Source organism: Neoarius graeffei, chromosome 1, assembly GCF_027579695.1.
Source record: "Neoarius graeffei isolate fNeoGra1 chromosome 1, fNeoGra1.pri, whole genome shotgun sequence".
Classification (NCBI taxonomy): domain Eukaryota; kingdom Metazoa; phylum Chordata; class Actinopteri; order Siluriformes; family Ariidae; genus Neoarius; species Neoarius graeffei.
Window position 1 is genome coordinate 44,827,149 of NC_083569.1, and position 12,147 is coordinate 44,839,295.

At 42.8% G+C, this 12,147-nt stretch overlaps 1 protein-coding gene across 1 annotated transcript; it reads left to right on the forward strand.

The window, feature by feature from the left end:
- The first annotated feature begins 431 nt into the window (after positions 1–431).
- Positions 432–9,194, forward strand: LOC132893383 (transcriptional regulator Myc-B-like). Its single transcript, XM_060932456.1, has 3 exons — positions 432–789; positions 7,721–8,315; positions 8,569–9,194. Exons 1-3 carry the CDS (start codon positions 595–597, stop codon positions 8,952–8,954), a joined length of 1,176 nt encoding a protein of 391 aa, XP_060788439.1. The 5' UTR covers positions 432–594; the 3' UTR covers positions 8,955–9,194.
- The last annotated feature ends 2,953 nt before the right edge of the window (positions 9,195–12,147 follow it).

Below are 12,147 nucleotides of genomic sequence, written 5' to 3' on the forward strand. Positions count from 1 at the left end.
TCTCAGCTTTTGTCCTAAACCTTTTGTCTCTAGTCTTAATGGTTGAATAGTCATCTTGCAAAGCTGCACTTGGGGTTGGGTTAGACTGAAATGTGGGACTCCTACATTTCAGTCTAACCCAACCCCAAGTGCAGCTTTGCAAGACTTTCAGTTTTTGCTCCCCTGGTGGTTGCTCCGCTCTGCTCTGCTCTGCTCTGCTCTCTTCTGCTCAGCTCTTTTCTTGCTGCCGGGGTTGTCAGATTGAACCGACGACTAAACACTCCCACAGTGGGAGTGTTTAGTAGTCGGTTCAATCTGGCAACCCCGGCAGCAAGAAAAGAGCTGAGCAGAAGAGAGCAGGTGGGAGTGTTTAGTCGTCGGTTCAATCTGACAACCCCGGCAGCAAGAAAAGAGCTGAGCAGAAGAGAGCAGAGCAGAGCAGAGCGGAGCGGAGCAACCACCAGGGGAGCAAAAACTGAAAGTTCTCCAGGGAAGCTGGACATAAGCACAGGATATAAGCCCACACACACTCGCTTTACATGCCCTTCGACGAAGTCTCCTTCTGCGGCTCCAGTTTGCTGGTGTTTTAGAAATCAGAAAGCACACACAGCAGGAATGGAGCTGTATTGTCTGGAAGCCGAAACCGTGCCGCGAGCCCGTCCGGACCCGAACCCCCTGGGCGATGACAGGGTGCTGCAGAGCCTTCTGACCATCGAGGAGAGGTTTCTGCCTCAGTGCTCCTATTCCAAATGCGTACAGAAGGACATCCAGCCGTTCATGCGCAGGATGGTGGCCACCTGGATGCTGGAGGTTTGTGTGTGTGTGTGTGGGAGAACTTCAGAGTATATGTCCTCAGCTTTGAGGGGAAATTTATTTATTTAAAAGGTTTTCCTGAAAGCACAAGGCCGACTTTTAAGGGCGTTTTATTTTAAGAGTGTTTTGGATCGGGTTCATGGTTGTGTCGTAGGTTTTTGGAGAGGACGACATGATTACAAAGAAGGATGAAAAAACAAACGACTTTGTTTCGCATCATAAACTCGATAAAACATAACACGGGGTTTATGCACAGTGTCCTGCTTCATCATGCTGTTTATTTATTTATTTATTTATTTATTTATTTTTCCCCCTTTGCGATAAATATTTCCATGCACACGTACAGGGGCGCCACCAGAAATTTTGGGCCCCATGAAAGATTAGAATTTTGGGCCCCCCAACTTTGCCCACCCTCGTCACAATTGCAAGGAAACATCTTATTATAAATTTATTTCAAAGTGACACAGAGTGACATCTCAATTTGATCAATTATGTACCAGTGGCGGCTGGTAGTCTTTCAAACAGGGGAGGCTGGTCGGTTACGATATTTCCAGATTTTAAAAGAAAAAACACATCAGTTTTGCCCATACTCTTGCCTCTGATCTGGCTGATTGTTGGCAGGGTCACAAACTGTGAAATAACAGGTTCTTTTGGCCCATTAGCCTACTGTCCAATATACATGATGATGGTGTTGGGGGGGGTATATTTTAACATTTTATATTTTAAAATTGTGGCATGTTGTTTAAAAATTTATCATTATTGAAAGCAGCTCTTTGTCAGGAACCTCAGCAGTAGAGCTGGGTGCCACACATTTCATTCAATTACACTTTCCCTATATTTTACTTATTTTGACTGAGAAATGTTTTATTGACAATTTTGATAACCCTTCACTTTTAATCCAGGTCTGTAGTGTGAAATGTTCTCGGCTGTGTTTTTGTTTAAAAATGTTTTCCAAATTGTAGCTGTGTTTAATTCATATCCAGAAAAATATATATATTCCAATATAATATACTCAGCATAAATATTTTAAATAGATTCTATATTTTTGGTTCATCCATGACATATTACTAAAGTAGCCTATTTACTGTTGTTGATGTGGGTCACTTGCTGTAGTCAATTTGAGGCGTTGGTCTACCCTGCTCTTTAATTTTCATTTTTTCCTCGAAAGGAAGACTGGCAAATGGCTTCGCCAAAATTAAATCAGCAATGCTTGGCATCCGTGCGCAGCTTTCTTGCTAGCTGACTAGCCCCCTCAAGTTCAAGTTCAGTCACTCAAATAAACGACATTTCTGGAACTAAGATAGCAAACTTGACAACACTATATTTACACTTTATTTACAATGAAAATATATATAAACTAAAAAAGCTGGTAGAAACCGTATGTAATGAATGAAATCGAAATGTAAGCTGATCTCTTACAATACACCACAGCACTTGCGAATCCACATGGGACTGAACTGAGATTCACCGCTGCCTGTCTGTAGTTGAAACGAGCTGTCAATCAAAGAAAATATCCGGCTGCTTTCACCAGTCTCCTCACGGAAACTGCCATGTCCCTCCCATGTGAGGCTGGGAGTCCGGTGAGCGGGCGTTTTCGCAGTATTTGTCCAATAATCGTCTTGCATTTTGAGATTGAAAAGCGCAGAGCTACCAAATGCCATTGAAGCCCACTGAGGCTGCGCTGCATCGCGCTGTCACAAGGGGGAAAAACTCATGCACACATTAAAGTTATAAGGGCATTTTTAGAGGAGGCTGAGCCTCCCTCGTTGTCGTAGAGCAATCGCCCGTGTTACGTACGTATTTCTTCATATGTTGTAACCTCTATCCTTCTTTTATGTGTGCTGCGCTTTCTCCAGCTCCTCAATTTGAAACCAATGGTTTAGAACGTGTGAACATTCCACACACGTAACCATGTCAAACACTTGACTGGTGTCCGTTATTAACAACACTTTAATCTAGCAAACTGTATATGGCGCTCGCTCATTAAAAACTTCAATCCTAAAGCATTTATGGGTTGTATTGCTGCTTACCTCCTTCTCCAAAGGGGGGTTCAGTGGTTTGGTAGGGCGGAGGTCCCCCTGAGGCTGAATCTGTGCATATTTAGGGCACCCCATTAGTTATGAAACTGGTTATTAGCACCAGCATAACGTAATATTTCATCCTGTTTATCACACAAGTCAGTTCAGTTATTAAAATGGAAAAAATGTCACTGTACAAACTGTAAAAGTGTTCTCTTGATAGGCTAATCCAACCACGTTCATACTGTTCATTTACCATTCGCTAATATTTTGAACACACATGTGAGCGATAGCTACCTTTCTTTGGGAAAAACTGAGTGACCAGTTGCCTGCCTCTCCGGTCCCGCTCAGCTTTCAGCTGCCTTTCTTTACGTTTTTGACAGCCACTCTTCATATTTAGCGATCATAGACTGTACGCACTCCACTGCTGGCTGGCTGGCTGCTGCACCGCGACACAGCAATCGCGCTTCTACCAGAACTGGACCGTACCATTTCGCAAAAGGGGGAGGGTTAAATGACAATATGTTGAAGAACTCAAGAAATAGACAACCTTGTTCAATTAGTTCATTTTACCAGATGGAATATTGCATTGTTGTTATTTCAAAAGTCTTATTAAAATCATTAAAAGCATATTATCAGCCCCTTAAAGGGCCCCATGGCAGTGCTGGGCCCCTAGAATTGTTCTAACCTTTCCACCCCTGGCGGCGCCCATGCACACGTATGCAGTTGAGTTCAGTGCTTTCCCCTGGTAGCAACAATCTACAACGCCATGTTGTTGTTTTTTTCAGGATTCCGCCTGCTCATCTTTTTTGTATTACATGCCCCAAAACGTCGCAAAACCTGATGAAATGTCACTGGGCAGATAGATGAATGTCTAAAGTCCACGTTTAGGTCTTTAAATCATAAGAATTATGCTGTGAATATTTTCTAAAAAAATTTCCAAATATGTGTTCGCGGAAGGGCGAGGGCCCAGTGCTGCTCCCTATGAACTCAACCCCGATTAGGAATTGAGTTCAATTATCCCTGAAATCTTTGGTAAATGTCATCCAATTTTTTCGGGAACGTTAGTCGAGGACTTGAGCTTTATTTTCATGTATTGAATGTTCACATGAAGCGAAGCGGCGAATTTATACAAATTTTTAAAAATAATATTTTGGTCCGATGGCGACACTGGCGTCGTGCGCTGTCTGAGACTTCTCTCAGGGTGTTTTCACACCGGGTCCCCTTTAAAGGAACCAGACTCAGTCCTCTTTAAGTGGACCAACAGAAAAAGAACTCAGTTCTTTTTGTGTTCACACTGTGAATTTATTATAAAGAGGACTGGGTTCTCTTTCTGGTCCAGTTAAGCTTTGATGGGGCCTCAGTCCTCTTTCTGTTCACACCAGGTCCTCTAGAGCCCTCAGACCCCCAGTGCACGGAATTCTGGGTAATTTTGTCTTGAATCAAAATGTCTGCTGCCATGCTTGCCCTGCTGTATTCTTTGATCAAAATAGTGCAGGTTAAGGAAAACAAATTTATTCCAGCTATGCTCACTTTTTTAATGTGGCCGACTCATCAGTCAGTAAGTTCAGAGAACTGTAAAGCGGCTGTGGTAAGTTCCAAAAGGAAGTTGAGTTTCCCTGCTACAGTCACGTGACCAACTACGGCAAACGAAGAAGGTTAAACTACAGTGAAAAAGGTGACGTGAACCCGGTGCGCTTTTTGTTCACAATGCGCAGATTAGGCGAACCGTACCGTTGATTTTTAGCGAACCGTACTGAGACCACCACCTGAGGTGGTCTCAGTTCGGTTCGCTTTAAAGGGGTCTGGGTACGGTTGGAGTGTTCACATATGCGCAAAAAATGCTGAGTCATCGATCTGAGTTCGGTTAGATGGCTGAAAGGGACCAAGTGTGAAAACACCCTCAGAAAATCGCGTTTTTATCACAGAAAACATGGATCCCAATGTTTGACAATTCTCGGGAATGATGTAAAACGCCCTCTAGATCATTTCTATGTGCGAATCGTCTTCGTAGACAGTTTATTTATATTTTTAATTATTTTATGAAAATATGACGAATTAAAAAAAAGCCAGCGCTGTTCCGTAGCCTACTGTACTGCATGGCTGTTTTTTGGCTTGGCTGATTGTGACTTGAATTCATTTCGTACTGAATGGACCGAAGGAATTCATTTCTATTCATAGAAATGTTAGAAAATCATTTCTAATGTTTAAAAAAAAGCATTTATTATTATCTTTTTATTACACCGCAGGGCTGAATGCTGCAGATGGTCACTTACTTTACTGCAGGTTACATTTTCAGTGATTTTTTTTTTTTTTTTTAACAACAGAGAAGCTATAGAGTATTTATTTTTATTCCTAGATCACAGACTTGTTAGCTTGTGATGAGATTTGTCTTTGGTGAGTTATTTCACTTGAGCATGATGAAGTGTGCACCACGTGTTTCTTCCTGCGGTCAACTCACTCTGGTCGCTCCCCTGCCTTTTGCAGGTCTGCGAAGAAGAAAAGTGCGAGGAGGAAGTTTTCCCACTGGCTATGAACTACTTGGACAGATTTTTAGCGGTTGTACCCACCAGAAAGTGTAGCCTGCAGCTGCTTGGTGCGATGTGCATGTTTCTGCCGTCCAAACTGAAAGAGGCGCGTCCTCTAACTACAGAAAAGCTCTGTATCTACACTGATAACTCCATCAGACCACAAGAACTCCTGGTAAGCACTGAAATGCAAGGTGTATATGTGCATCAGCTGGTGGTTCTACTCTATTATTATGGAAATTTTTTTAAAACATATATTTCTTCTTCTTATTATTATTATTATTTTAATGGACCTATATTTATTTATGCATTATTTTCCCCACTATTCACTGCAAAAGAGACATGCAAAAGCTGACATGATTTCTAGGGGTGTGCATTGGCACAGCCCTCACGATTCAATTCGATTACGATTCGGAGGGTAACGATTCGATTCGATTCAATCCGATTCTACGATGCATTGTGATGCGTTAAAATTTTACTGAAAGCAAGGCAAATTTTTCAGTAGTCATGAGGCAATACAAGCAGTCAGATACTGAACAACATTTTATTGGCTGTTGTGTGCATCACTCCTGTTTTAAACAAAATAAAATTGAATGTTATAGAGTTTCAAATATGAAAAAGAAAACAAATTACAGCTTTTTAGTGCTTTGAATGAGACCAGATCTTTCTTTTTTACACACAGTAAAGTAGCAGCCTTTCACACAGGGCACCTGAACTCCTGTGCAAACTCAGTAATAACAGTCACTGTATTTTAACAACAACCACCCAGCAATAAAAATAGTCAAGAAAATATTCAAGAAAAAATTGAAGTGCATCTTTATGGCAATACCAAGTACCTGAGATGTTAAACCGATCTGGGAATCAGTTGCATAAAACAAAACATCATAAATTGTAATGTAAACCAAAACTAAAATGTGTAGGCCTAGCCTACTACAAAATTTGTGCAAACAACTTGCACATCAAAATCAGTTACAACCTCCCAGCAATAAAAAATATTCAAGTAAATATTCAAGTGCAACAGCAGCTTAGCAGCTTTAAGCAACAATAACAATCTATTTCAACATGAGGAAATGTATGGTAAGTCGGAATATAATAACTTGATTTTGGTGTGGCATTGTTTACACACCGCGTAGGTCTTGTCTACTTTCCCATCAACCTCGTAGAATCCAAAATGTGCCCAGATGTCAACTTTCCAAGCTTTGGGTGCGTTAATAATAACCTGTCTCTCGCAGTCCTATTCCTCCGCCTCAGCCATCTTGCTAAGCTAGTGCTCTCTCGACTGGCGTGCAGCTACAGACTGCGCATGTCTGTGATGTTGCTCCGGAAATGCCCACGGAAGTTTTTTTTTTTTAATACGCTGAATCGATCTGGCATGTTGCCGAATCGATGCTGAATCGTCCATGCCCCGCATTGCCGAATCGATTATTGTTGACACCACTAATGATTTCAGATCTGTTGTTTCGGCTAAATGTATAAAATTACGACACAAGATAGGCTTGCTGCAATGAAGGAAGCTTTGCAGAGTCTGGCTTGTGAATGCTAGATGCTCGAAAGTGGGATTGTGGTGATGGAGGGCCAGATGTACTGCAGTTACTTGCATTAGCTTCGCCCCCCGACCCCCCACCAAGACTCAGTACCCAACCTTGTATTACTATTTACAATTTCGGAATGTTGGCAGCTATGTGAATATTATTTTATTGTGTTGTTCCTCTGACACTGCTACAGTGAGTAAACAAACAAACAAATAAATAAATAGTGCACGCGCTGCTTTACTACCCAAACGACTCGGTTACTGTCATTAACTGATTCAGAGTCGTTTAAGGTTTTTGTTTGTTTTTGTCGAAATTAACTCGGTTAGACTAATGAATTAACGTCCTTGAGGTCTAGTTTAGTGTTTATAAACTGTACCCTGACCTTAATTTAATGGCTAAGTAGATTTAGTGGCTAGGAAGCTAGTTTTGTTCATTCTAACCGTTTTGTGAGTCGGTTTCATTCCTCTCTTAGCTGTTCCCCAAAATGTAGTCCTGTTATTCTATAAATAATAACTTTTTGTCTGTATACACTGCTGTTAAAGTGGTACCTGATATCTTTTCATTTGTTTTTGGGGTCAGTGGTGCAGAGATGAGCATGACTCTTGGTGTGTTTGGAAATGAGTCGACTCCTTTGAATCGAGTCATTTAAGCGAGCAGTCTATATAAATGTTAATTTTTAATTTTAACTTGTTTAGTGTAAGGTTTTTTCTAAGTGCCGTTTATCCATTTTTATTAAAGATGTGGTAAAGAGTTGAATTTGCTCTTATTGCTGAGCAGTCAAATGAGTCGACTCATTGGAGTCGATTCATCACTAGTGTGGGTTTTAATTTAACTACCTTTCCTCTTGAAGGCAGTCATCATGCTGCTGAACATGATCAGTAAGAACTGTGACTACGACTCGTACCAGCCCTACTTCTACTTTGACACAGAGGAGGATGAGTTCTACACACAGCAGCACGGGCAGCCGCCGGCTCTCAGTGAGCTCCTGCCCACTCCTCCTCTGTCCCCAAGCCGGCGCTCGTCCTTCTCCAGCTCCTTCCCGTCCACTGCTGATCAGCTCGAGATGGTCACAGAGTTCCTTGGGGATGACTTGGTGAACCAGAGTTTCATCTGCGATGCAGATTCGTCACAGAATTTGCTTGAGTCCATTATTATCCAGGACTGCATGTGGAGCGATTTCTCTGCAACAGCGAAACTGGAGGAGTTGGTCTCAGAGCGCCTCGCATCTCTCGGAGCATCCCGGAAAAGCTGGAGTCAGAAGAGTGAGTGCTCCGAAGACTCTGCCTCGAATGTCGGCTATCTGCAGGACGTTAATGTCAACTCTGTTTCGGACCTTTCAGTGGTGTTTCCATACCCGCCCACAGTGTGTATGAAGTTTAGTAAGGAGTGTGACGAGCGCTCTCTGGACGGTACACCCAACTTTGAGAGCAGTGACAGTGAGTCCGGTAGGTCCTATTATTGATTATTAGTAGTAGTAGTACAGCTTTTATAATTGCATAAGATGAATATATTTATAAACGTGCATTGCCTGTTTAGAGCATTAAAGTACAAGTGCTTGTGTGAGGGGGTGTGGCCTGCTGTTCTCAGTCTCCCAACTCCAGTCATTTACTGGTGTGGGTGTGGCTTTGATTAGGGTGATGGTGCTTCTTGTGGGATTTGACTAAGGGTTTTTTCCCCTCCCCCCTCCTCCTTCTGTAGGTGACAATGAAGAGGAGCTTGATGTCGTGACAGAAGAAAAAAGGAAATCTGCTGAGAAGTGTGATGCAAGCCCTGTGGTGCTGAAGTGGGGTCACTTGACCAGCCAGCAGCACAACTGTGCGGTGCAGCCATGCACGTGCGGTGAACAGCCTGCTGTAAAGCGGTTTTGCTTCCACGACAGTAGCAGTGGAGGTGTGCGGGTGCCCAAACAAATCGTCATGGGTCCCAAAATGTTGGACCCCAAGGACAAAAAACAGTGGCGGACTCGCAAGGTGCTGGAGCGCCAGCAGCGTAACGAGCTCAAGCGGAGTCGCTTTGTGTTGAGTGATGAGGTCCTGGCAGGAGCCAACAACAAGAAGGCAGCCAAGGTGTTGAGCAGCTCCTGAGCTGCTCTGGACTGGGACTTTTTAAAGCCCTTCAGTTGTTTGAATTTTGATGGCGCGGCACTGAGCTGACGTACGGACTCTACTTGCACCCCATCATGGTTGCGGACTCGACCTTAATGCATTTACACTGCCTCAGTTTCACTTGAAGTTTCAGATTTGTATTTAACTTTATATTTAGCAGTAATGGACAGCAGTACCACTCACTGTTGGTCTTAACTTAATGTTTTGGGTTCTTTTGTAAATTTTTGTACATATTTCCAAATAAAGATATTGTTACAAATTATTTATAAACTGTATTTGCCTAAGTATGACTCAGTCAAAGCAGGCTAATAAGCTTAAAAGTCCTGACTTCAACACTATTGAAGATATATGGACTGTGCTTAAGTTGAGTCCATGCCAAAAAAAATTAATTGAACTCTACCAGTTCTATCATGAGTCTTGAAATATCAAACCAGAATTAAGGTGAATCTCGCAAAGAGACGTTTTACCCAAATATGAGATGTTTAATTTTGACGGTGTTGATTTCAGAAACCCAAAGAAAATTAACTTGTGCAACAAATTTGTTTATACAGCATACATCTTTAATTTAAACAATCATTCTGCCACAGAAAAAGAACTGTTCAATGAAATTACTCTCATCTCATCATCTCATCTCATTATCTCTAGCCGCTTTATCTTGTTCTACAGGGTCGCAGGCAAGCTGAAGCCTATCCCAGCTGACTACGGGCGAAAGGCGGGGTACACCCTGGACAAGTCGCCAGGTCATCACAGGGCTGTGTCTGTTAATACTCAGGCAATTCTTGTAAGATGTAGGAAAGTAGAACTGATGAAGGCTGAGCTCAATGCTCAATCCAATACAAGTCAATTGATGGACTGGTTCGAGCTGAGAGAAAGGATACAGTAACTTTAACAACTCTGTACAACTAGTGAGCAGCAGAAAAGCATCTCCGAATGCACGTGTCAAGCCTTGAGGCTAGATGGCCCACAACAGCAGAACATATTAGGTCCCACTTTTGTCAGCCAAGAACAGAAATATGAGGCTCAGGGATAAGAATTTTCTGCGGAATTCCAAGTTTTTCCCGCTGAAAATGTCATTTTTGTGAAACGTGTAAATCCGTTGAGAATTTCGGGGGGGGGGGGGGGGGTCAGCACGAGGCGAGGCTTGTGGTGGCACAAGCAGGCAGGACCGCCCAACCACCCGCCAGCATCTTTTGTCAACGCTCATCGCAAAATTAGTTGCAGCTGTGATAACGGAAATCGTCATTGCTTTCTTCAATGTTTATGCTAACGACAACTCGCAATGACTTCCGGCAACGTTTTGGCACTAGTTTCATCTCACTTCTACAATTCACGGAGAAACAAGCTATACGTACACAGTTTTGATCACTTAAGTTCTAGTTATTTTGGTTAGTTTTCAAAGTTACTTCGCCAATATGGCGCAAGTTTTGGACCGCAAAAATGAGGATCGTGCCAGGGAAATCGATAAATCAAACGGGATAAAGAACTGTTTCCGATGGCCATGGCTCGATAGTAGCGTTACCGTGCAGATCACGGGCGATTGCTCTAAGACAACAAGGGAGGCTCAGCCTCCTCTAAAAATGACGAACATCGTGTAGGATGAATTGCACTAGGCTTATGTTATAGCCGACCTTATAACATTGCTATTTCAGATCCAGAATCATAGAAATATATGTGCTCAACCCAACTACAGTGCGAAATCATTCCGTTATAACTTTCCTCAGTTCGCCTAATGTGTGCGTGAGTTTTTCCCCCCTCGTGACAGCGCGATGCAGCCCAGCATCAGTGCACTTCAGTGGCATCTGGGAGCTATGCGCTTTTCAATCTCAAAATGCAAGACGATTATTGGACAAATACTGCGAAAATGCCCACCCACGGGCTCCGAGCCTCACAGTGGGAGGGACATGGCAGTTTCCGCGAGGAGACTGGTGATTGGTGAAAGCAGCCGGATATTTTCTTTGATTGACAGCTCGTTTCAAATATAGACAGGCAGCGGTGAATTTCAGTTCAGTCCCATGCAGATTCGCAAGTGCTGTGGTGTATTGTAAGAGATCAGCTTACATTTTGATTTCATTCATTACATACGGTTTCTACCAGCTTTTTTAGTTTGTATATATTTTCATTGTAAATAAAGTGTAAATATAGTGTTGTTGAGTTTGCTATCTTAGTTCCAGAAATGTCGTTTATTTGAGTGACTGAACTTGAGGGGGCTAGTCAGCTAGCAAGAAAGCTGCGCACGGATGCCAAGCATTGCTGATTTAATTTTGGCGAAGCCATTTGCCAGTCTTCCTTTCAAGGAAAAAATTAAAATTAAAGAGCAGGGTAGACCAACGCCTCAAATTGACTTGGTGAAAAAGGTAGGGAATAATACTCGTTCCTTTCAGCTCTCCTGGTACGAGAAAGTGAATTGGCCAACAGCAAGTGACCCACATCAACAACAGTAAATAGGCTACTTTAAGTAATATGTCATGGATGGACCAAAAATATAGAATCTATTTAAAATATTTATGCTGAGTAAATTATATTGGAATATATATTTTTCTGGGGCGGCACGGTGGTGTAGTGGTTAGCGCTGTCGCCTCACAGCAAGAAGGTCCTGGGTTCAAGCCCCGGGGCTGGCGAGGGCCTTTCTGTGCGGAGTTTGCATGTTCTCCCCGTGTCCGCGTGGGTTTCCTCCGGGTGCTCCGGTTTCCCCCACAGTCCAAAGACATGCAGGTTAGGTTAACTGGTGACTCTAAATTGACCGTAGGTGTGAGTGTGAATGGTTGTCTGTGTCTATGTGTCAGCCCTGTGATGACCTGGCGACTTGTCCAGGGTGTACCCCGCCTTTCGCCCGTAGTCAGCTGGGATAGGCTCCAGCTTGCCTGCGACCCTGTAGAAGGATAAAGCGGCTAGAGATAATGAGATGAGATGAGATGGGTTATCAAAATTGTCAATAAAACATTTCTCAGTCAAAATAAGTAAAATATAGGGAAAGTGTCATTGAATGAAATGTGTGGCACCCAGCTCTGTGTTTGGCTCCCCAAGGTCAGTGCTTGTGCCTATTCCAGAACACACTGCTGTTACTGCTGAGGTTCCTGACAAAGAGCTGCTTTCAATGATGATCAATTTTTAAACATGCCACGATTTTAAAATATAAAATATTAAAATATCCCCCCCCCAACACCACCATCAT